This window comes from Mustelus asterias, chromosome 12, assembly GCF_964213995.1.
Source record: "Mustelus asterias chromosome 12, sMusAst1.hap1.1, whole genome shotgun sequence".
Taxonomy (NCBI): Eukaryota; Metazoa; Chordata; class Chondrichthyes; order Carcharhiniformes; family Triakidae; genus Mustelus; species Mustelus asterias.
Window position 1 is genome coordinate 13,309,609 of NC_135812.1, and position 26,146 is coordinate 13,335,754.

At 42.7% G+C, this 26,146-nt stretch overlaps 1 protein-coding gene across 4 annotated transcripts in view; it reads left to right on the forward strand.

Annotated features, from left to right (window-relative positions):
- Positions 1-21,661, forward strand: part of akap10 (A kinase (PRKA) anchor protein 10) — a 95,635-nt gene extending 73,974 nt beyond the window's left edge. For 2 of the 4 annotated variants that reach the window (XM_078224771.1, XM_078224769.1), the window contains 8 exons: positions 727-871; positions 1,873-2,049; positions 4,433-4,542; positions 6,590-6,672; positions 7,343-7,395; positions 10,364-10,459; positions 10,546-10,582; positions 20,929-21,661. In XM_078224771.1, coding sequence (XP_078080897.1) covers positions 727-871; positions 1,873-2,049; positions 4,433-4,542; positions 6,590-6,672; positions 7,343-7,395; positions 10,364-10,459; positions 10,546-10,560 — 679 coding nt within the window. In that variant the 3' untranslated portion in view covers positions 10,561-10,582; positions 20,929-21,661. The remainder of the gene's footprint in view (positions 1-726; positions 872-1,872; positions 2,050-4,432; positions 4,543-6,589; positions 6,673-7,342; positions 7,396-10,363; positions 10,460-10,545; positions 10,583-20,928) is intronic. The other 2 variants (XM_078224770.1, XM_078224772.1) reach the window with 1 other exon arrangement.
- Positions 21,662-26,146: the final 4,485 nt, after the last annotated feature.

The window sequence follows — 26,146 nt, forward strand, 5'->3', positions numbered from 1 at the left end:
CTGTGGGAGGAAACCAAAGCACCCGGAGGAAACCCACGGGGAGAACGTGCAGACTCCGCACAGACAGTGACCCGAGCTGGGAATCGAATCCGGATCCCTTGTGCTAACCAGTGATATGTGTGACTTCTATTTAGTAAAAGGAAACATTGTGCTAATGCCATTGTGCTATGGTGCTGGGTGGAGGGCAGGGGAAACCTTTTTAAGGATCAGAAGGTTCGATTCAACTTTTGACTCTCTTTTTTGTTTTCAAGTCTTGTGTCAATAAATGATGAAAGCCAGTTTTTTATTGCCCCTGAGCTAACCATAGAATTTGCAACTAAGCTTTCTGTTGACATTTTGAAGTCATGATGTGGAGTTGCTGGCATTGGACTGGGGTGGGCACAGTAAGAAGTCTCACAACACCAGGTTAAAGTCCAACAGGTTTATTTGGTAGCATGAGCTTTCGGAGCCCTGCCGCACTCACCTGATGAAGGAGCAGCGCTCTGATAGCTCGTGCTACCAAATAAACCTGTTGGACTTTAATTTGATGTTATGAGACGACTTATTTTGAAATCAATGGAGGTTCACCTAAGCAAATGTTCCCCAGCGCCTCCATCCTACGATATTTTTGTAGGGTTTGCATGGTTAAATTTTGCACTGGATGGTTCTACCATGTTGTTATATTGAGTAGATGTGCAAGACAGACCTGTAGTACCACTTGTTTAATAGCTGTGTTTATATTTATAGGTACTTCTCTTTGCAAGCTACACACCCTTTAGGATTTGATGATTTTGTCCGATTAGAAATAGAGTCAAATATCTGCAGAGAAGGAGGACCACTCCCTGACTGTTTCACCACTCCATTAAGACAAGCCTGGACAACAATGGAAAAAGTGAGTTTACTTTACATGACCCTCTTGAATATTTACTGATTTTAAATCCACATTTCAAATTGAATGATCACCCAGATTATTCCTAAATTATTTAACATGCACAATAGGCCCAGTTTGCACTTTTTTGGGGGCATATTTTGAAAATATTTTCTAAGGAAAGCCTTGGACACAAACGTGAATTTTGCTTGCACTTTCTGCATACTTCTCGTATTCAGTTTTCCGTGCTAAATATTTAACTCATGTTTACAAGATAAACACTGTCTCCCAGCTATACGTAAGATCTTTCCCATAGCAACAGAAGTTGTTGGATTTCATTGGATACTGTGGCATAGTGGTTATGTAACCGTGCCAGTAATCTGGAGATCAGGACTAATGGATGGGAGACCCAAGTCCCAATCCCACCACCGCAGCTGGAATTTAAATTCAATTATTTGATTAAATCTGATAAAAGCAAAGTTAATGTCAATAATGGTGAAAATGAAACTTCCAAGCTGCCATAAAAACCATTTGGTTGACTGACGTCTTTTAAGGGGGCAAAGTCTGATGCTCTTGCCCTGCCTGGCCTGTATGTGATTACAAACTCTCAGCAATGTGGTTGACTCTAAAATGTCCAATCAAGTCATTCATGTCAAGAAGGTGACTTGTGCCATCCTTCTTGAGAGCAATTAGGCATGGGCAGTAAATGCTAGTTTTTCCTACATTCTGAGTGATTGTATTAAGAAGCCTTTAATCTTGTGCTGGTACATTTGGCCTCTCGGCTGTTCAGTACACTGAACTGAGTTTGACGCAAGTTGGACACCTAATGAGCTAGAAGCAGAAAATAGTTATAACTAGCGCACTGAACAATGATGGGACAGATTGGAGTAAAGGATAAATGTGATTAGCCGACTGTCTGACTTGTAGAACAGAGAAAACCCATAAAACAGTGCACAAAAATGCTATATATTGATATTATTTTCTTCACCCTAATTATAAATAGCCTGTCCTTTTGTACCTTTCAGGTTTACTTACCTGGTTTCTTGTCTAGTAATTTGTACTACAAATACTTGAATGATCTCATCCATTCAGTGCGAAATGATGAATTTACAGGAGCCTATACTCCCCTTCTTGGCCAAGGACCAAATAGCCCTCATGAACATGAACCCAGCACAGGCAGCTCTGATGCTAGCATAGCACAGGTATGGAAAACCTTTTGTCTTGAGAGCATTTTGTACAATGTACGCTAAATGTACATTGATTTTTGTATTTCAATTGGTAAAACACCTTAAACTTTATACTTTGCTTGATTAGATTTATTATTGTCACATGTATTAATATACAGTGAAAAGTATTGTTTCTTGCGAGCTATACAGACAAAGCATACCGTGCATAGAGTACATAGGGGAGAAGGGAAGGAGAGGTTGCAGAATATAGTGTTACAGTTAGAGAATCCCTACAGTACAGAAGGAGGTCATTCGGCCCATCGAGTCTATACTGACCACAGGAGTAAAATATTCCATTTACTTGTGAGTATTTTTTAAAAAAAAATAATTTTATGGGTGGGATTTTTACGGCCTTGCTTGGGTGAGACTGGAAATTCGCGCCTGAGGTTAATGGAGATTTCCGTTGTCGGGCCCTCGCCAATTCCATGGTGGGTGAGGTGATAGAGCTCCGGCGTATAGCTTAAAATAAGCCTTTCATTTATGTAGCTTATTAACACACCTACAGGATATCTCAAAGTGCTCCACATCTTATAAATTACCCTTGAAAAGTTCTGGCTGTTACGAAGCCAAATACAAGAACCAATTTGGACAGAAGGTCACAGGAACGACAAATGACATGAAAGACCGTTTAATCTATATTGGTAGTGTTGATGGAAGGAGAAAGCTGTGCTCTAGAATTCAACAAGATGAATGTAAATAAGCTGTTCACCCCCCCCCCCCCCCCCCCCCCCCCACCCCCAGAAGAGGCAATGCAATAGCTCTGAGAACTGAAATGTCATTCTGAGACAGTTGCCTGTGGTTGAGGCCAAGGCTTAATATCTGAATGATCTGGCTAAGTTCTACATGGTTCTATCCTACCGGTACTGGGTGCATTACATACTATTTACAGCACAAAAACAGGTCATCACCAAAAGGTAAATGCCAAGGTTTATACTGCCATACAGCTGAGGATGAATAAATGGGACAAAACAGAAAATATTGCAATTTAACTGGATATTGGTAAAATAGGAATTATACCTCCGCGTGTAGCTTTACGTCCCTTGTACAACTTCAGACGTTCACTATTTGCTGTAATTTAGTTGTAGATGGCACAAATCTTGCAAGTGTGGTGAACTTACAGGCTGGAATTTTACCGCCCCGCCCGCCACAGGAATCGGAGCAGGCGAGGGGCGGACAATGGGAAGGTCCGTTGACCTCGGGTGGGATTTTACGATTTCTGGACGAGCGAGACGTAAAATTGACAGTATAGTGTTAAACCTCAAGGCACAGATTGGCTGGCGGGGTGGGCTGGCGTGACGGATGAAATTTAATGCAGAGAAGCGGATAACGGCACATTTTGGAAGGAAAATCCATGAGAAACAATATAAATTAAAAGGTCTACTTCTAAAGGGAGTCTAGGGACAGGGCGTATATGCACAAATCATTGAAGGTGGCGAGGCAGGTTAAGTGGGTTTAAAAGCGCATAGGATCCTGGACTATATAAATAGTGGCATAGAGTACAAAAGCAATGAAATTATGGCGAGCCTTTTAAAAACCACCAGTTCTGCCTCAGTATTCTGTCCAATTCTGGGAACCACACTTCAGGACGGATGTGAAGACATCTGAAAAGGGGCAGCAAAGATTTATGAGAATGGCTCCAGGGATGAGGGATTTCAGTTACATGGACAGATTGGAACTAATAGGTTTGTTTTTCTGACAGAAGGGAAGGTTGAGAGGAAATTTGAGTGAGGCGCCAAACGTTTTGAGGGCCCAGACAGAATAGACAGAGCGAAACTGTTTCCATTGGTGGAGAGATTGAGAACCACAGGACACAATGGCATCTGAACCAAAGGCGACATGAAGAAACAGTGGTGTTGCGATCCGGAATAGTCTGCCTGAAAAACTGTTGAAGGCAAATTCAGTTGTGGCTTTCGAATGAGTGACTACTGGGAGGGAAAATATTTGCAGGGCTATAGAGGAATGGGACTAGCTGAATTATTCTTGTAGAGAACCAGCACAAGCTTGATGGGCTGAACTGCCTCCTGTGTAATCACCCTACAAGTGTATGATTTTCTTTGATGTGGAGATGCCGGCATTGGACTGAGGGTGGACACAGTGAGAAGTCTCACAATACTAGGTTAAAGTCCAACAAAAATGAAAAGATTTATTTGGAATCACGAGCTTTCAGAGCGCTGCCCATCACTCACCTGATGAAGGAGCAGCGCTCCAAAAGCTCATGATGCCAAATAAACCTGTTGGACTTTAACCTGGTGTTGAGAGACTTCTTACCAATCTCCCTTGACCAGAGTAAGTGTCAAGCGGTATAACTTTGTTTTTGCGTCAACATTGAAGATGAAATCTCTTTTTTTCTCTTAAATAGCATGGCGTCAGAAAGGCCACAGTAAAAATCCTGAAAAACTTTGATGAAGCAATAGTAGTTGATGCTGCAAGCCTAGAACCAGAATCTTTATATCACAGGACTTTTGCAGGGTGAGTCACGACAACTGCTGGAAATATTTAAACTGAGGAGCTCATGTGCTTTCATCGTCTTTTCGCTGAATACTTGTTAAGTTCAAAATAGGGCATGGTAGAAAAGCTGTTGGGTACAATGAGGCCAAAACTGTCACATGGATGAGTTTTGATTATGCAGAGGAATTTTCCAGGATATATCTCCCTAATAGACTTGTTTTTTTTTCCCCCTGCGCCTCCCAGGAGATTACATGGTGCAGGTGGTAGCGGGAGGTGGGGGAGTGTATGTATTATTATGCACAAGGCATCCCATTTGTGTGGAACAGGCTTGATGAACCAGTAGATCTTTTCTCTGTCTGTCATAACAGATGTCTTTGTAACAGACGACCAGAGAAGACATTGGTTAAAAATACACTGAAACTGACAGGTCATTTTTTAAATCGCTAAACCATTAAGTACGTTACGTCAAGGCTGGCTGCGCAGTCGTGTTTTTTTTAATGAGTTCTTCTTAATTTGGAAAAATAGTTTTGAACTCAAGTTTTCGCCCAGTTACTCAGATTATTTTAAAACCGGCACCCTAATCCGCAAAGTAATTCCATTCACCAAGTAAGAAGTCTCACAACACTAGGTTAAAGCCCAACAGGTTTATTTGGTAGCACAAGCTTTTGGAGCGCTGCCCCTTCATCAGGTGAGTGATCCATTCACCAAGGCTCCCTTGGCAGAACCTCCCAAAGCCGTGTCCTCGAACATCTTGAAGGACAAGAGCAGCAGATGTGTGGGAACACCACCTCCTAGAAGTTCACCTCCTAGAAGTTCCCCTCCAAATCACACAGCATCCTGACTTGGAACGGTATTGCCATTGCTTCACTGTTGCTGGTTCAAAGTCCTGCAGCTCCCTTCCTAGCAGAACTCTGGGTGTTCCTACAACACAGGGACTGCAGCGATTTAGAAGGCAGCTCACCACCACCTGCTCGGGGATGATTAGGGATGGGCAATAAATACTGGCCTCACCAGCAACACACACAACCCATAAATGAATGTTTAAAAATTTCCCGGTTTACAGTAACTCGTGTTTTAAGCTTTTGATCAAGTGGATCATAGTGCTGGAAGGGGCGAGCAGTGAAGTTCTTGGGCTCATTCAGATACTCCGAGATCTGTTGCAAACAGAATCACAGAATGCGACAGTGCAGAAGAGACCCTTCAGCCCATTGAGTCTGTACCGACGCATGGAAGGCCCTGACCTGCCCACCTAAACCCACTTGTCAGCACTTGGCCCATAGCCTTGAATGTTATGGCGTGCCAAGTACTCATCTAGGTACTTTATGAAGGTTGTGAGGCATCTCACCGCCTCCATCCTCCCAGGCAGCGCATTCCAGACCATCACCACCCTCTGGGTAAAAAATAAGGTTTTTCCTCAAGTCCCTCCTAAACCTCCCACCCCTCACTTTTAACTTGTGTCCCCTCGTAACTGACCCTTCAACTAAGGGGAACAGCTGCTCCCTATCCACCCTGTCCATGCCCCTCATAATTTTGAACACCTCAATCAGGTCGCCCTCAGTCTTCTCTGCTCCAGAGAAAACAACCCAAGCTTATCCAACCTCTCTTTATAACTTAAATGTTCCATCCCAGGCAACATCCTGATGAATCTCCCCTGCATCCCTTCCAGTGCATTCATGTCCTTCCTTTAATTAAACTGTGGATACCTGTAGATATAAATGAATGCTTGTATCTGAATGTAGTTAGTTGCACTTGTATCTACAAAAAACATAGGCAGTTTAATTAAATTTAACTTCTTTGTATGGTTCGGAACACCGCTTAAGTAGGGTGATTCAGTTTTCCCGTCAGCTATACCAAAGAGCATGTGGTTCTCACGTGTATTTAGTCCTTAGTTTGCACTAAGATTGACTCATTATCTTAAAGGGGCTCCCAGTACTATTAGAGTGCTGTGCGTCATGTAGAGTTTTGCAACATTAGTCTATAAATAACGTGAAAATTAAATGGGGAGCACTACATTGTGTTAACAAGTTTATGTCGATTGTGTCAGAATTGTTCTTGATTTATTTGGTAGGAGAATGACATTTGGGAAGATAAATGAGCTTGGCCAGTTTATAAGGGAGTCTGAACCAGAGCCAGATGTGAAAAAATCGAAAGGTAGGTGTTTGCCCGAGTTGTTTTCTATTTGAGAAATGTTCGAGCAATTTTTCAGTCATTGACTCGGTGTCCGTTTTTGTCTGAATTACACTCCAGTGACATGCCTTGGGACGTTTCACTACATTAAAGGCACCATATAAATGTAAGTTATTATGGTATTCTTCAGATCTGATTTAAGGAAACCTTGCGAATATGTGCAGCCTGGCAACGTGCTATGTGTAGCAAATCACAGACACCACGGCCTGATGAATAACCTTTTCTATGTGTTGTGCAAGAAGAACAGAAAGAAATGAACAAATGGGGACATAGAAATGTGAACTTTGTTAACAATCACAGCCTCTAAAGGCAGCCAAAGTTGCCTCTTTTTTTTTATCCCTCCTCTTCCCCCAGTGCTTTCCCTTGAATTGTTGCTTTCGCTTGACAGAGCTGGTGGGGATTAAGGGCTCACCCACTGGATCATTGCAATTAGCAATCTGTGTAACAGTCACCGGCATCTGCAACTGCGTTAACTGGAAAACAAAAGCGTCGCATTGTTTTAAAATGCGACTGTCGACTTAACAGGAGGAAAACTGAGGGCTGTGTTGCCTTTCTGGAAACGATATAAAGAAAGGGATTTGACTCGAGTCGTGCTCTACGTTGGTTAACCTATTTTTATATTATTGTCAAACAGGTTCCATGTTTTCACAGGCTATGAAGAAATGGGTACAGGGGAGCACAGATGAGGTACGTATTGAGACCACTATTTTTTTTAAATGTTTAAATGGGCCTATCGCTACTCCGAAACCTTTGTAAATCTGCAAAGTTACTCTCAGCTCTGTTGGACTGATGATGGTAAAGCGCCACGAGATTATTTTCTGCAGATCCAATGGCTAATTTTGAAATTGCAGTCTCCTCTTTATCCCTCACATGATGTACACAGATAAATATATTAGAAACACAGAAACTAGAAGCAGGAGGCCATTCAGCCCTTCAATCCTGCTCTGCCATTCATTTTGATCCCATTGAATTCAATATCCTGATTTCACCTCCCCGTATCCCTCGATCCCTTTAGCCCCAAGAGCTATATCTAATTTCTTCTTGAAATCAGACGACATTTTGGCCTCAACTTACTTATATTATGTGTAATATATAATTTTAATTTAAAGGAGATGTACGAGGCAAGTTTTTTTTTTTTACAGAGTGGTGGATGCCTGGAACTTGCTGCCGGGGGAGATCGTGGAAGCAGATACGATAATGACTTTTAAGGGACGTCTTGATAAATACCTGAATAGGATGGGAATGGAGGGATATGGTCCCCGGAAGGGTCGGGGGTTTTAGTTCAGACGGGCAGCATGGTCGGTGCAGGCTTGGAGGGCCGAAGGGCCTGTTCCTGTGCTGTAATTTTCTTTGTTCTATCATCCAGCAGCAGTCAATAATTCATCCTCGCACCAGAGCATGTGATAAACACCAAGCAACTTTCATTGACAGTAATATAATTACACTGACATGGACGTGACATTTGTACTTTTCCCTGATTTTCTCATCCATTTTAAAAGCAGGAAAAATCTCCCAACTCCACGAGTGCAGATTTGGAATCAAAAGTAGTGAGAGGTGATGAAAATCGTTTAGTGTTTATCACATGCTGTAGTGTGACGATGAATTATTGACTGCTGCTGGATGATGGAACAAAGAAAATCACAGCACAGGAACAGGCCCTTCAGCCTTCCAAGCCTGCCCCAACCATGCTGCCCATCTGAACTAATACCCCCTACCTTTCCAGAGATCATATCCTTCTATTCCCATCCTATTCAGGTATTTGTTAAGACGCCCTTTAAAAGTCACTATTGTATCTGCTTCCACTACCTCCCCTGGCAACGAGTTACAGGCACCAATCACCCTCTGTATAAAAAAAAATTTGCCTCGTACATCTCCTTTAAATTAAATTATATATTACACATAATATAGTTTGATTTGACTTTGATTTATTATTGTCACATGTATTGGTATACAATGAAAAGTACTGTTTTTGCGCGCTATACAGACAAAGCGTACTATTCATAGAGAAGGAAACGAGAGAGTGCAGAATGTAGTGTAACAGTCATAGCTAGGGTGTAGAGAAAGATCAACTTAATGCAAAGTAGGTCCATTCAAAAGTCTGACAACACCCGGGATGAAGCTGTTCTTGAGTCGGTTGGTACATGACCTCAGACTTTTGTATCTTTTTCCCGACGGAAGAAGGTGGAAGAGAGAATGTCCGGGGTGCGTGGGGTCCTTAATTATGCTGGCTGCTTTGCAATGAGTTGCAATGAGCAGGCACAGTATGTGACCGCATGCGAGAGCTTGTGCTGCAGCATTTATGTTGACTGCATGGTCAGACGAGCTAACCCATTAACCCACCAAACATGACAGGCAAACCAGTATGATCTACGTTTCCCTTGCTGCAACTTCTTTGTTTTTCAATGAGTTCAGTAGGGATCGATAAATATGTTTTTCTTTTCATTAGTGCCCCACTTGCAGCACGAATTTAATTAATCCCAGTCTCCAGCTAGAGAAAATTGAGATCATTTTCAAACGTGATTGGTATTTCCTGAGCTTTTATGAACCATGTCAGAAATAACCCGCAACATATTTATTTACATCCACGATTAGCACACAACATGAGCATTGATCTCCATCTACTGTTCATAGTCAACATCAGGCCTATGTCTTTTCCACCGTTCAAACCCCCCCCTCTCCATTCTGTACTCTGCACTGTTTCCCTTTTACTGCTTTGAGTGCCCTCCCCTCTTGCACCTGACATTGGAAATGAAAGACATCACCTAACTGCAATGATACTCTTGTATTGGATTCTGACTTTTTAATGAAAGTTACGCCCAATTGCTGCTTTATTTTTCTCCTCTTCCCAGCTGTGAATCAATAGCTGAAAAGTAATTTTCTATTAATGTCCCATGCATATTTATTATATATATATTTTTTAAAAATCAAATTTGATCATTCGGGAACCATCAAATGGCAATATCGGCTAATTCCAATGTTTCAGATGGAGATGGACATGAGGGGACCATGTCAAAGGGCATGTTAGGTGCAAAGGAAGAAGCTAGAAAAATAAAGGCAAAATGTTGCGGATGTTGGAATCTGAAATAAAAACAGGAAATGCTGGAAAATCTCAGTAGGTCTGACAGATCTGTGGGGAGAGAATAGAGCCAACGTTTCGAGGTTGGATGACCTTTTGTCAGAGCTGGTGAAGGGTCATCCAGACTCGAAACGTTGGCTCTATTCCCTTCCCACAGATACGAAAAAGTTAAAGTACATTAGTCATAAGTAAGGCTTACATTTGAATGAAGTTACTGTGAAATTCCCCTAGTCGCCACACTCTGGCGCCTGTTCGGGTCAATGCAGCTAACCAGCATGTCTTTCAGACTGTGGGCAGAAACCGGAGCACTGGGGGAACCCCACGCAGACATGGGGAGAACGTGCAAACTCCACACGGACAGTGACCCAAGCCAGGAATCGAACCCGGGTCCCTGGTGCTGTGAGGCAGCAGTGCTAACCACTGTGCCACCGTGCTGCCCCTGCTGTCTGTCAGACCTACTGAGATTTTCCAGCATTTTTTGTTTTTGTGTAAACTAGAGAAATAATTGAAATAATCTTGTACAATATAGTTTTTCTAGTCATTCAGCAATGCAGGGCTGTGAAGTTGTTTCTGTTTTAGGCCCAGGAAGAGATGGCATGGAAAATAGCCAAGATGATTGTCAATGATGTCATCCAACAAGCACAAAGTGAGCCACTCATTGCAAAGCCCACAAAGGTAATGAGCTAGTGCTGTTAACACACTGCATCTTTAACAGTATTACTACTAAGAACTTCTGCAATAACATGTTGTGTTGTTCACAGTGGACCAGAATGTAAAGGAAACATTTGTGTGTCTCGGGTAAGTGCTTATTTTTCACCTGTCAAGAGCATAAGGAAATTGAAAATAGCAAACATTAAATGGTTGGTGAATTTTAAGCAGACAATATAATGGAAGCTACATGGCAGTGATGAACTGGCTCTTTAGCAGAGTACTGTACGTTTCTCCATTTGCAGGTCACTTCTCCTGCGACCTTTTTGCTCTGGAGAAGAGTCATATGGACTCGAAACATTAACTCTCTTTTCTCTCTCTATACAGATACTGCCAGACCTGCTGAGGTTTTTCAGCATTTTCTGTTTTTGTTTCAGATTCCAACATCTGCAGTATTTTTCTTTAATCTCTCGCTACCTTGGGTTCTTTCTCTGTATCTCTCGTTTTCCTCCTCCTTGCTTTCGCACTCACTTTCTGGCTTTGTGCATGATGCCCTCTGTCACCCATTCCCCATAGTTTCAGGTTGGTGACTTTTCATTGGAACTGGACAATATTAGGAATGTAACAAAAGGCTTTTAAAAAAGTAGAGAGGCAGGCAAAAAGGGGCAGAGGAGAAATGGTGGCATGCAGGAGAGATTAAATAATAAGTAGGAGCAGGAGAGGACCCTAAGGCCCCTCAGGCCTGCTTTCCCATTCATTAGGATCTTGGCTAATCTTCAAGCTCAACTGCACTTTCTTGTCCAATCCTTATAATCCCGCGATTTCCTTAGAGTCCAAAAGAAATCTATCAGTCTGCCTTGAATATATTCAATGACTGAATATCCTCAAGAGTTCTGGGTAGAAAATAGCAAAAATTTGCAACTCTCTGAATGAAGAAACTTCTCCTCGTCCCAACTCTAAGTGGCTAATGGTGAGGGAGGGAGTCAGACTCTCTGCATTCACCATGTCAAGTCTTTTCTGAATCTTAAATCAAAACAGAAAATGCTGGAAAAACTCAGCAGGTCTGGCAACATCTGTTGGGAGAGAAACCACGTTAACGTAGATTCTTCTTCAGAACTGAAGAGGGGCGGAAATGTGTTGGATTATATAGTTGGAGAGGGCAGTGGAGAAGGTGGAGCAGGATAGAATAGAAGGTGGTCAGGGATAGGTGGGAGTTCAGAAGAGAGACTGACAAAGATGTCATGGACACAAATAATGGGAGTGTTAAAGACTAAAGAAGGTGCTAATAAAGGCATAAAGGTAAGACTTCTCTGAATCCTTTATATTTCAATGAGATCATCTCTCATTCTTCTGAACTAAGGAGAGTATAGGCCAATTCTACTAATTTTTTTTCCTTGCTCTCATGAATCAATCTAATGAAACTCTATTGCACATCCCTCCATGGAAATTATATTCTTTCTTGGGTAAGGCTATGTACATAGGATTCCAAATGTCTCGTGCGCACGGTCACTCAAAATCCCAGTTAACACCAACGTTTAATAGTTTCTTTTTATTGTTTTTCTCTGCTTCCTCTTAAAATGAAAAACATCACATTTACCTGAGCTATATTCTGCCTTCTTGCCCACTCACTCAACTTAGGCCTATATCCCTTCAGCCATCTTAGAATCATAGAATCCCTACAGTGCAAAAGGAGGCCATTCGGCCCATCGAGTCTGCACCGACAACAATCCCACCAGGCTGCTAGCCCCTCTGACATGAAGGGGCAATTTAGCATGGCCAATCTACCTAACCTGCACATCCTTGGACTGTGGGAGGAAACCGGAGCACCCGGAGGAAACCCATGCAGACGCAGGGAGAATGGGCAAACTCCACACAGACAGTGACCCGAGGCTGGAATCAAACTCGGGTTGCTGGCGCTGTGAATCAGCAGTGCTAACCACTGTGCCATCATGCCGTGTAGTTCTTACTGCCTACTTTCCTATTTTTTTTTATTCATTTGTGGGACATGGGCGTCGCTGGCTGGCCAGCATTTATTGCCCATCCCTAGTTGCTCTTGAGAAGGTGATGGTGAGCTGCCTTCTTGAAACACTCCAATCCACATGTTGTGGGTTGATCCACAATGCTATTGGGATGCTTTGTATTTAGCTTTGTATAGTCAGAAAAATTACATATATTTTAGTTGATATCCTAGCATTGCTCCTTGCAACATCCCACTAGTAAAAACCAACCAAACTGAAAATGACCCATTTATTTCCATTCTCAATTTTTTGTTCATTAAACAATCCTCTATTCATGCCAATACCTCCATGCATCCTAACCTTTCCTGTGGCACTTAATCAAATGCCTTTTGAAAATTAAATACATGACACCCACTGGTTTCCCCTTCATCTACCTTCATCAAAAAACGGCAATAAATTTGTGTCATACTGTTTCCCTGTCCCAAAAGCATTGACTTTGCCAACCATATGATTTTTGATAGAAAGGGAATCAAGAGTTATGGAAAGAAAGTGGAGTTAAGACCACAATCAGATCAGCCAGGGTCTTATTGAATGGCAAAGCAGTTACCACTTTCTTTATGATGGAATCTAGCATTTTCCCAGTGACTGATGTCGGGCTACCTGACCTATAGTTCTAGAATCATAGAATTGCTATAGTGCAGAAGGAGGCCATTCGGCCCATCGAGTCTGCGCCAACCGCAATCCCACCCAGGCCCTATTCCCGTAACCCCACATATTTACCCGGCATATAATCCCCTGACACTAGGGTCAATTTAGCATGGCCAATCAACCTAACCCGCACATCTTTGGACTGTGGGGGGAAACTGGAGCTCCTGGAGGAAACCCCGCAGATACGGGGAGAATGTGCAAAGTGCAAACACCGAGACCGGGTCGCTGGTGCTGTCAGGCAGCAGTGCTAACCACTGCACCACCGTGCCGTCCCGTTTTCTGTTTTTCCCTCTCTGCATTTTTGAACAACGATGTTGCATTTACTATCTTCCAAACCACTGGGATTGTTCCAGAATCTAGTGAAATTCGGAAGATCCCAGCCAATGCATTCCCTATGTCTGCAGCCACCTCTTTTGATGCAGGCCATCAGATCTAAAGGATTTTTTCACCTTTCAATCCCATTAATTTCCTTACTAGCATTAATTACTTTTAAGCTCCTCACTCACATCGGATGCTTGGTTCCCCACTATTTCTGGTTCTCTGCCTGCTGCTACGTCAGTTAAAAATTATTTGTGTAACATCATTGACATTGCCCTATTCATAAGATCATAAGAAATAGGAGCAGGAGTCGGCCATTTGGCCCATCAAGCCTGCTTCGCCATTCAACAAGACCCTGGCTGATCTGATTGTGGTCTTAACTCCACTTTCCTTCCTACTGCCCATAACTCTTGATTCCCTTTCTATCAAAAATGTGTCTAACTCGGCCTTGAATATTTTCAGTGACCCAGCATCCTCCACTGTCTGTGGAAGAGAATTCCAAAGACAAATGACCATCAAAGAGAAGAAATTCCTCATTTTTAGGTTGTGCCCTGTAGTTCCCCATGACGGAGAACATCCTGATTTTTCCCTGCCGTGACCGCTAAGGAATGCACATTTATTTTCACTACTCTCATCCTATTTACATACTTCTAGAAGTTCTTACAATCTCTGTTTATATTTCTTGCTTGTTTACACTTATCTATTTTCTCTCTATCACTTTTATAGTCACCCTTTGCTGGCCTTTGAATCTCTCCCGACTTTCAGGCTTACTTGTCTTCTTGGCAATGTTACAAGCCTCTTCCTTTAATCTAATGCTATCCTTAAACTCTACTACAAAAGTAAATTACTGCAGATGCCGAAAATCTGGAATACATACTGAAAATGCTTGAAATACTCAACAAGTCAGGCTCCAACTGTTGAGCGAGAAACGGTTAATGTTTCAGGTCAGTAACCGTAAGTCAGAGCTGGACCAAGTTGATGACCTGACAGATCTTGAACATGTTTAGAGGGAGGAGGACGGAAGAGCAAAAGGGAAGATCTATGATGGGGTGGAAGGTAGGAGAGTAAAAATGGCAAAAGGTGGCACAGTGGTTAGCACTGCTGCTTCACAGCGCCAGGGGCCCAGGTTCAATTCCCTGCCCGGGTCACTGTGAGCAGAGTTTGCATTTTCTCCCCGTGTCTGTGGGTTTCCTCCGGATGCTCCGGTTTCTTCCCACACTCCAAAGATGTGTGGGTTAGGTTGATTGACCATGCTAAATTGATCCTAGTGTCAGGGGATAAGCAGGGTAAATGTGTGGGGTTACAGGAATAGGGATTGTGGTCAGTACAGACTCGATGGGCTGAATGGCCTCCTTCTGTACTGTAGGGATTCTGTGAATGATGGTGAAAAGCAGGAGGATATGCCAATGGGACGTGTAAAACAAAGTAGGGTCCAGCAGAGAAATGAATGGGAATGGCAGAATCATCACCAACAGCTATCATCTGAAAAATGGTGGAGGAGGTGATCTGAAGTTGTTGAACTTGATGTTGAGTCTGGAAAGTAGTGAAGTGCCTAATTGAAAGAGGCTTTTGATGGAGCTTCCATTGAACTTCACTGGAACTGTGTAGGAAAATGAGGATAGTGGGGTCAAAGTGGGAGGGGGATAGAGCATTAAAATGACAGGCAACAGTAAGATCAGTGTTATGCTTATGAATCGAACAGAGATGTCCCCCAAAGCAGTCACCCAATCTGCATTTGGGTCTCCCCACTGTAGAAGAGACTGCTTAGACAGCAGTGAAGACAATCCGCTAAATTGAAAGCAGTACAAATAAGTCGCTATGTTACTTGCTTGGGGCCCTAGACCGTAGATGGAGAGGAGCCAAAAGGTGTTGCATCATCTGCGCTTGCATGGGAAGGGAATGTTGGGGCTGGTTTGAGGAATGGACCAGGGTGTCCTGGAGGGAGCAGTCCGAATGCAAGGATGAAAAGGGAGTCAAGAGGAAGATGCGTTGGTGGTGGCATCACTCGAAAAGTGGTAAGAATGGCAGAAGATGGTCTATCGAATTTGGAAACTTGCAGGATGGAGGATGAGGAACCCTGTCTTTGCTGTGAATGAGGTAAGGGCTAAGAGCAGAAGTGTGGGAAATGGAATGAACAAAGTTAAGGGCCTGGTTAACCACATTGAAGGGGAGTCCCCAGTTTAGAGGAGAGAAGAAAACAAAATGGGCTGAGTGACCGGAGACAGTAGTGATGGTTAATGTGTGTTTTTTGGACTGGAGGAAGTTTCTCAAAGGTTGGTGTTAGAATTCCTGCTCTTCCTGATATGAACAACCTTTGCCGAATCGCAAAATTTGCAGATGGTGTGAAACTTGGGAGTATTGTGAACTGTGAGGAGGTTAGTGTAGAAGTTCAAAAGAGTGTAGACATGTTGGCGAAATGGGTGGACAAATGGCAGATGAAATGCAGAGAAGTTGTGAAGTGATTCATTTTGGTCGGAAGAACATAGAGAGGCCATAGGAAATAATGGATGTAATTATAAAGAGTGTCCAGGAGCAAAGGGACCTGGGTGTATATGTGCATGAATCATTGAAGGCAGCAGGACAGATTGAAAGAGCGGTTATTGAAGCAAAAGGCATCCTAGGTTATCTTAATAGGGGCATTGACTACAAAAGCAAGTGAGGTATGTTACATTTGTGTAGAAAATAGTTTGGCCTCAACTGGTCTATTGTGTCCTTCTCCTAAGTGCCACACTTTAGGAAGAGAGTACAGACAAAATTCTGAAGAATTGTTCCAGGGATGAGGAACTTGAGTTAATTGGTTAGATTGGAGAAATTGGGACTGTTTTTCTTCAAGAAGAGAGGGTTGAGAGGAGATTTGACAGACCTATCATGAGGTGGATGAAGGAAAAAACTGTTTCCATTCGTGGAATGATCAAGACTAAGAGGGTACAGATTTAAAGTAGCAAAGGTGACATGAGAAAAACCTTTTCACACAGCGGGTGGTTAGGATCTGGAATGCATGGCTGAGTGTGGTGGAGGCATTCAAGAGGAAATTGAATTATTTGGAAAGGAAGACTGTGCAGGGGCTACAGGGAGAAGGCAGGGGAGTGAAACTAGGTGAATTGCTCCTTTCAAGACCAAGCACAGACACAATGGACCAAATGGCCTCCCCCCTGTGATATTATAATTCTGATATATAGGTAGCGCTGATATTGAAGGTGGCATCATCAGAACAGATGGAGAAATGGGGAGAATGGAATAGAGTCCCAACAGAAAGTAAGATTAAAGGAAGTGTAGTGAAGATAGCTGTGGGAGGCAGTGGATATTGGTGGATAGTCTATCTCTAGTAATGGAGAGAGCATTCTTGGAAGGGAAGAATCAGAGATTGCGAGCAGGGGGGTGGTGGGGTCAGGGAGGGAAGCAATGAACAGGAGGGGTAGCATTTGCTTTTAAAAAAGACTGAGCAATGCAAAAGCAAAAATGAAGGCAGTGCTATTTTGAGATGGTCAATTTACAAACCGTGCCAAAACACTATTAGAATGCACTTTAACCAGGGGATACTGGAGAAAGAAGTGATGGAGGAAATCTGAATAGGACTGGAGCATCATTTTCATCTCGTCTCCATTCAGATAGAGACAAATTGAAGATTAGGCTGAGAGAGAAGCATTTGTCCAGCAGCTGTCGATGGCCACTCAAATTCTCTTGATGTGTTTTATTGCAAGGGAGTTTTGTTTTATAGGACCTACTTATAAAATTATTGGATAGCATTCCATAAAGAAATGAATCATTAATATGCAAGATCAATGATCTCAATATCTCAACCAGACTAGAAAACATTTGCTTTAAATTTTTCAATAGCTGAATATATATCAGGTATCTCAATGGAACAATTTTTCCCACTCATATCATTTGTGGCAAGATTTAGCGCATTAATCAGTTCATTCCTAAGAGCTGACACTCTTTGTCAGACTGAATTAAGCTGTCACTGTAGTACAATGTGTCTATACTAATGTACTATATGAATGTCCCTTTGTTTAAGAAGGGCAACAGGGATAATCCTGGAAATTACAGGCCGGTGAGCCTTGTATCAGTGGTAGGGAAATCATTGGAGAGGATTCTTAGGGACAGGATTTACTCACATTTGGAAAATTATGGGCTTATTCGTGATAGGCAGCATGGTTTTATGCGGGGGAGATTGTATCTCTCAAACTTGATTGAGTTTTTTGAGGGAGTGACAAAGTTGATTGATAAGGGCAGGGCGGTGGATGTTGTCTACATGGACTTTAGCAAGGCCTTTGACAAGGTCCCTCATGGCAGGCTGATACAAAAGGTGAAGTGATATGGGATCCACAGTGAGATGGTAAGATGGGTACAGAACTGGTTTGGTCATAGAAGACAGAATGTAACGGTGGAAGGATGTTTTTCTGACTAGTGATCTGTGACCAGTGGTGTTTCACAGGATCAGTGCTGAGACCGCTGTTTTTTGTAATATATATATATAAATGATTTGGAGGAGAATGTAGGTGGTCTGATTAGTAAGTTTGCGGACAACACAAAAGATTGAGGGAGCTGCAGATAATGGGGAGGATTGCCAGAGGAAACACCAGGAAATAGGTAGGTTGGGGACTTGGGCAGAGAAATGGCAGATGAATTTAATCTGGACAAATGCAAGGTGATGCATTTTGAAAGATCTAATGCAGGAGGGAAGTATACAATAAATGGTAGAACCCTTAGAAGCATTAACATACAGAGGGATATAGGCGTTCAGGTCCATAGTTCCCTGAAAGTGGTAATACAGGTGGATAAGGTGGTCGAGAAGGCATATGGCATACTTGCCTTCATCAGTTGTGGCATAGCGTGTAAAAATTGGCAAGTCATGTTGCAGCTGTATAGAACTTTTAGTTAAGCCACATTTGAAATATTGCATACAGTTCTGGTTGCTATACTACCAGAAGGATGTGGAGGTTTTAGAGAGGGTACAGAAAAGGTTTACAAAATGTTACCTGGTTTGGAGGATATTAGCTATGAGGAGAGATTGGACAAACTTGGTTTGGTTTCACCTGAACGTTGGAGGCTGAGCGGTGACTGATAGAAGTTTACAAAATTATGAGAGGCATGGATAGAATGGAGAGTCAGTGTCTTTTTTCCAGGGTAGAAATGTCAATTACTAGGGGACATAAGTTGAAAGTAAAAAGGGGAAATTTTAAAGGAGATGTGAGAGGCAAGTTTTTTTTTAATCCAGAGGGTGGTGAGTGCTTGGAACGCACTGCCAGAGGAGGCAATAGAAGCGGATACAATAGCAACATTTAAGAGGCATCTTGACAGATACGTGGATAGGCAGGGAATAGAGGGATACGGACTGGGTAGAGGCAAAAAGTCTTTAGTTTAGAAAGCTGTCATGTGTCGGCACAGGCTAGGTGGGCCGAAGGGCCTGTTCCTGTGCTGTACTGTTCTTTTTTTTTAATGAAGTTTCTTCAGCAAACAAACAGTAAACCATACTTTAAGGGTGTGATTTATTTTCACTCTATTTTAATTTGCTTTCTTAGTTTCCAGTCATCCCACATTGAATGGGCAATGTACGAGGGGCTGAATGGCCTACTCCAGTTCCTAATTAGAACATAGAACATAGAACAGTACAGCACAGAACAGGCCCTTCGGCCCACGATGTTGTGCCGAGCTTTATCTGAAACCAAGATCAAGCTATCCCACTCCCTATCATCCTGGTGTGCTCCATGTGCCTATCCAATAACCGCTTAAATGTTTCTAAAGTGTCTGACTCCACTATCACTGCAGGCAGTCCATTCCACACCCCAACCACTCTCTGCGTAAAGAACCTACCTCTGATATCCGTCCTGTATCTCCCACCACGAACCCTACAGTTATGCCCCCTTGTAATAGCTCCATCCACCCGAGGAAACAGTCTCTGAACGTTCACTCTATCTATCCCCTTCATCATTTTATACACCTCTATTAAGTCTCCCCTCAGCCTCCTCCGCTCCAGAGAGAACAGCCCTAGCTCCCTCAACCTTTCCTCATATGACCTACCCTCCAAACCAGGCAGCATCCTGGTAAATCTCCTCTGCACTCCTTCCAGCGCTTCCACATCCTTCCTATAATGAGGTGATTGTAAGTTTAGAATTTGATATTATGATACTATTGCGTTGTACAGCTTGTGGTTTTGTTTTAACTGTGTACAAGTCGCTGAATAAAGTATGTATTGTCTGTTATAGCTTCATCCCATAAACTGAGTGAAATAAGAGAAGCAGGAAACGGGCAGAAATGGGCTTTCAGTGCACACTGATCACAGCGGGTTAAGATTCTTCATGCAGCTGTTGTTTTAATACTGCACTTCAGCTATTAAATGCAACACCTGCTTTTGTAACAGCTATGCAAACACGAACAGCGTGAGTTCAGAGACTGCAGTACATCTCGAGAATTTCATGTGACTCCTTAAACTGAAAGAGTGAAGCTTGAGCAGTCATGAGAGCTCCCTGGGGTGCGGGGATCGTGATGCAGCCCTAATATCTGGTGTAAATGTTATTTTTTTGCAGTACTGTGTTATCTAGCACAGCTTTCTCAAAAGATTGATGGGATTGTATTGTTGTATCATGTGACTGAATCAGTGAGTATAACAATTACGGTGAAGGGCCAGAGCATTATATCACATTTAGGGAGAGCTAGAGATACAGAAAAGACTCAAAATACATAATGGTTTAGCTTTAATAATAATTGCACTATATATAGTGAATAGAGTAGCAACTGCTTGTATTTCTATAGATACGTGTCTTGGAGCACTTTGCAGGCTGATGGGTAGAAGAAGGGAGAGAAAACGGTTTAAGAAAGTGACCTTTTTTGTTCTGGATGTTACGGTTGGAGAACATTTGAAATGGGCTTTACAATACAGTGGTTGCACAATACAATACAGTGGTTACAATATACAATACAGTGGTTAGTACTGCTGCTTCACAGTGCCAGGAAGCCGGGTTCAATTCAATTGGGTGACTGTCTGTGTGGAGTTTGCACACTCTCCCCGTGTCTGCGTGGGTTTCCTCCGGGTGCTGCGGTTTCCTCCCACAGTCCGAAAGACGTGCTGGTTAGGTGCATTGGCCATGCTAAATTCTCCATTAGGCGCCGGAGTGTGGCGACTAGGGGATTTTCACAGTAACTTCATTGCAGTGTTAATGTAAGCCTACTTGTGAGACTCATAAAATACACTTTAAAACTTAAAATGTAGGTTTGCTGATTCTAAATGGCACTCCACTGGTTTGTTGCAATCTGTTTTATAGTCCTTTATCACTTGATTTGACATGCAGTAAAAGTTGACGACACTGACTGTTAGAGGGATAAGACTCGGATGGATTAGATAAAAAAGCACCCGTAGCACTCAACAGCTGCTGCTTCCTATCCTGTATCTGTTAGATCACAAGTTACAATGACAGACATCAGTTGTTTTTTCCTTTGTTCTCTGAGGGTAACAGCTTTTTGAAACTTTCAGTTTGATTGTTGTGTGTGTTTTCTTTGTCCTAATTATAGCTATGACTAAAAGGAAGAAGAGTTGGTCCCTGTACCCTCCTATTCAAGCAGCTTCACTTCACGTCCAGCAGAGGCCGCCTCCTTTCTGTTAACACAGCCATGAAGCCACACTGTACTTTACACAGTCTGATATTACTCCGTTGTTTGTATGAAGAAGACTATGCATTCCAGGATCGCCAGCCCCCAGTTGTGCACGTGTTTCAACACCTTTAATACCAGTCGGGATACTAAATGAAGGTTTTCTTTTCTCATGAAGTTGCTGCATCGAGGTGCAAAATCTAAGGATTGCAAAACGCTCTTTAGATCTGGGTTCTGGGTGTATGGTTTGAGAACATTTGAAGTGACTATTATAATAGAGCTTTGCTGTGTTCTAAATGCCACTCCATTGGTTTGTTGCAGTCTGTTTTATTGTCAGCCCTTAGAAGATACCTTCAGGATTTTCGTTCGAAAAAAATCAGCAGAGTGGGGGAAGAGACAAAATCTGTTTTTTTTTTGTAAAATTTTGGAAAATCACTCATTACTAGCTGATATCTGATAAATTGAGATATTTAATCAGATGCTACCTAATTGTATTGAGATTGAGTATTATCACAGAAACAAACAAAACAGGCTGTGTGTAGGTTTTTGGTACTATGTACCATTTCTATGTTTTCGGATGCATAAGTATTCATGTACTTAATCTAAAATCATACCTATTTAATTGTGTTTGATTTAAAATACATATATTATTGAGGATGGTGTGACTTGTGTTTGTTTTTCTCTTATTTTTGAATAGATGGGTGTATCTAGACATGGGTGAATACAGTCAAATTAATGATGAACCTTTTGTATGAAATTGACTTGTTAAGTTGTAAGCGCTTCTAGCAGTACAGTAAAATAACAGATTTTCTTATAGGTACCAATAATTATTAACCCAGTGACGAGTACTCAATGATCTCCATTTATTTCACACCTTTTCTTTCAATTGTGCCTCATTATTTGACACAAGGCTACCCTTGTTGCACATGTGCACTCTTGCATGCTCGCTCAATCTCATTTGCCCTCTCGCCTCCTCTCCATTTCAATGTTATTATTGTAATTATTTTTATTATCCTGACATGGTTTCAGCGGCTATCAGTAGCTGCTGACCTTAGACAGATCTATTGCTTCACAACCCCAATGTCTTGTTGGACCTTGAAATGAACTTCAAACCCCACATCCATATCCTACATCATTCAAGACTACCTACTTTGACGACCACACCATTTACCTTTGTACTTGCTTCATCCTTACGTGAAAACGTTATTCATGTTTTCATTATCTTCAGATTTGACCTCTCCAGTATATTCCCTGCTCAAGCTCCCAGCACCCTGCACCCTAAAGAAAAGAATTCAAAACATTCCCTCATTGAACACATCTTTGCATGTTCTTGCCCCACCCTACCTCTGGAAACCCCTCCAGCTCCAGTTAGCAATCGTGCTGTTTAGACCTCTCAACACTCTTACTCCGCCAGGGTGGCATAGCGGTTAGCACTGCTGCCTCACAGCGCCAGGGATCCAGGTTCAATTCCCGGCTTGGGTCACCGTCTGTGTAGAGTTTGCATATTCTCTGCGTGGGTTTCCTCCGGGTGTTCCGGTTTCCTCCCACAGTCCGTAAGACGTGCTGGTTAAGTGCATCGGCCATGCTAAGTTCTCCCTCAATGTACCCTTACAAGCGCCAGAGTGTGGCAACTAGGGGATTTTCACAGTAACTTAATTGCAGTGTTGATGTAAGCCTACTTGTGACACTAATAAATAAACTTTTAGATCAGAGCCTCAGCCTACCCTTAAACTCCTCCACCTTTCTACAACACTCACTGACTTTTAAATCTTCTAAAAGTTCTTTTTACCATTCCTTCAGTCATCTACATAAGAATATATAGAAGAGGAGCAGGAGTAGGCCATTCGCTCCCTCAAGCTTGTTCCACCATTCAATAAGATCATGACTGATCTAATTATGACAACTCCAATTTCTTGTCTGCCTCTCCTTAACTCTTGACTCCTTTGTCAATCAAAAATTTGTCTTAACTCAACCTTGAAAATTTTCAATGATCCAGCCTCCATTGCTTGGTGGGAAGAAAATTCTGTCTTGTTTCTCCTCGTACCTGTGCTGTTTATGGCATTTAAGGCAGGGAGTTGTGGTCCATCACCATGGAAGAATTTTGAGGAAACCCCAAGAGTCTTTCCCATTACGATTATTGACAATCTCATTTGCTTTACAGCTTTACTGGTTTTGCACATGTAAATTGGGTTTAGCTTTGATAGAATTATTGATTAACAATTAATCATACAGTGCAGAAGAGGCCATTCAGCCCACTGAGTCTGCACCGACTCTCTGACACACTATCTTACTCGGGCCCTCTCCCCCACCCTAATCTTTTAACCCCACACATTTACCATGGCTAATCCATCTAATCTACACATCTTGAGACACTAAGGGGCAATTTAGCATGGCCAATCCACCTAATCTGTACATCTTTGGAGTGTGAGAGGAAACCGGAGCACTCAGAGGAAACCCACGCAGACACAGGGAGAAAGTGCGAACTCCACACATACAGTCACCCAAGGCCGGAATCGAATCGGGGTCCCTGGAGCTGTGAGCTAGCAGTGCTAGCCACCGTGCCGCCCCAGTCAAATATCAAGTTTCATAATGGCAGAATGTGGCTTTGAAAGGAGGGAGGGGGGGTGGCTAGTGTTTAGATTTGCCTTGCGTTATGTTGAATTAACGTTGAAAAATCAGGTCTAATTGTAATTTGATTACACGCAAACAAAAATGCTGCTCAAGTTTCATAAACCAAGAGTGCAGTCTGAGACCACAACATTTTTGTTCCATCTCACCTTTTCCTTTCCCTATGCTACAGGGGAAAGTAAGAAATGGAGAGGGAGGTTTTATCGATTTTAATTTTTCTTTTTGCTCACCCTCGTTGTCTCCCGACTTTGTAAAGCTTGGCGAATATTCATGTTTTGGCAATAACCTTGATGCATAATTGTGCTTTTTGTCACCCGGCTATTCTCTCGGCCAAGCCTGGACATTACCCTTATTTTAGATTTTGGGGCAAGTTCAACCTGCACTCTTCAGGTGAGACGAATGGAAAGAGAAGTAACCAACTGACGTTCCGAATCGTTCACCACGAGTGGACTGCACGTGAAGAATGATGCACTGACCAAAGATGGGATGATGCTGAACGTAAAGTCAATGTGAAATGATTAACTGAGATACAGCCAATGACACACAGAAAGGGAAGAAGCGTGAGAAACGGAGGGATGGCGTGTGTTGCTGAAGGGGGAGTAACTGTGGAGAAGTCAGCCATATGGTGACAATGACAGAGACATACAGATGTAGAGTGTGGGAGGATCAGAAAGTTACAGGAAGCGACATACAATGCTTTTATCTTGAGCATCGTGCAAAGACAACCTCTGTTCTTGTCCCAACGTAAACTCTGCATTCTTGCTGCGCAAATAACCGCCTTCCCCCATAATCAACAGTTTTCGATTGTTGCCAGAGTTTCGTTTGGTAGCATCCTGAATGATCTGACACCAGTTCCAAATTGCATTGCCATGATGCAGTGACACAGTGGTTAGCACTGCTGCCTCACAGCGCCAGGGACCTGGGTTCAATTCCGGCCTCAGGTCACTGAATGTGTGGAGTTTGCACATTCTCCCCATGTCTGCATGGGTTTCTCCCGGATGTTCCGGTTTCCCCCCTCAGTCCAAAAGATGTGCTGGTTCGATGCATTGGCCATGTTAAATTCTCCCTCAGTGTACCCGAACAGGCGCCAGAGTGTGGCGATTAGGGGATTTTCACAGTAACTTCACTGCAGTGTTAATATACTGCTTGTGACACTACACCTGTTTAAAGTTTATTTATTAATCAGACACAAATGGATACTGTGCCAATGAAGAATATATCAGGAGAAAGGTGGATTGCCCAAGCTGAGATCAAAGCATAAACTCCGCAGCGACTGTACCATTGGAGCTTTTTAAAATCAGTAATTATATTCTTCTCATTTCTCCCAGTATCTCACCACATCCTGCACCTCGACATTAGCTGGGAAACTGATTGAGGCTAAGGAGCACTTGGTGTTCATCTGAAATTTGCCACTGCAAAATTAACAAGTATTCCAGGGATGCTCTCTGCTTGATGATCCTTCTCTTGCTGTGGAGAAATGTTAGTGTCTGTTGGACCTGTGTTACTTGTCAGCATTGCTCAGCTGATGGTATTCTGGCTTCTGAGTTAGAAGGTTGTTCAACTGCCCTCTTGAGAACACCAACTAGATTGACACAAGGGTGGCATGGTGGTTAGCATTGCTGCCTCACAGCGCCAGGGATCCGGGTTCAATTCCTGGTTTGGGTCGCTGCCTGTGTGGAGTCTGCACGTTCTCCCCGCGTCTGCGTGGGTTTCCTCCGGGTGTTCCAGTTTCCTCCCACAGTCCGAAAGATGTGCTGGTTAGGTGCATTGGCCACACTAAATTCTCCCTCTGTGTACCCGAACAGGTGTGTGCCAGAGTGTGGTGACTAGGGAATTTTCACAGTAATTTCATTGCAGTGTTAATGTAAGCCTACTTGTGACACAAATAAATAAACTTTAAACAAAAATGTTGGACAGAGGTGGTGTCTTGTTAGGAATGCCCAACTTTGAGATGTTAACCTGCGTTCTTGTCCAGGTGCATGTGGATGCTGAAGATTCCATAGTGCTATTCAAAGAAGAGTGAAATCCTGGACCTGGGGACAAAACGCCTGTCTTAATAAATGCCGCAAACATCTGGATTAACCATCCGTTTATATCATTGTCTTTTGGGGGCTTTTGCAACAGCAGAACCAATGCTGTATTTGTCCAATTAATAAATGCTGCACTCAAAGTAATTTATTGCTTAAAACACCTTGATACATATCAAATGTATTGTTATGTGATATATAAACTCTAGTATTCATCTTATGAATGAAAACAATGCAAATTATGAAAACTCTCAGCAGGCCAGTCGAGTGGAGAGAAGTCAGTGAGCCTGATTTTACGGGTGAGCCCGCCCTGACATCAGGGCGGGTGAGACTTGCAGAATGGCATTCTCTGTTGACGTCGAGCGTGATCTTACGAGCCTTGGGCGGGCGTGCTGGTAAAATTCCAGCCAGTGTTTCGTTTGGTCTCCTCCTTCAGAACTGGAAAAAAAAATAGATGAACAAACAGATTGATAGAAATCGAAAGG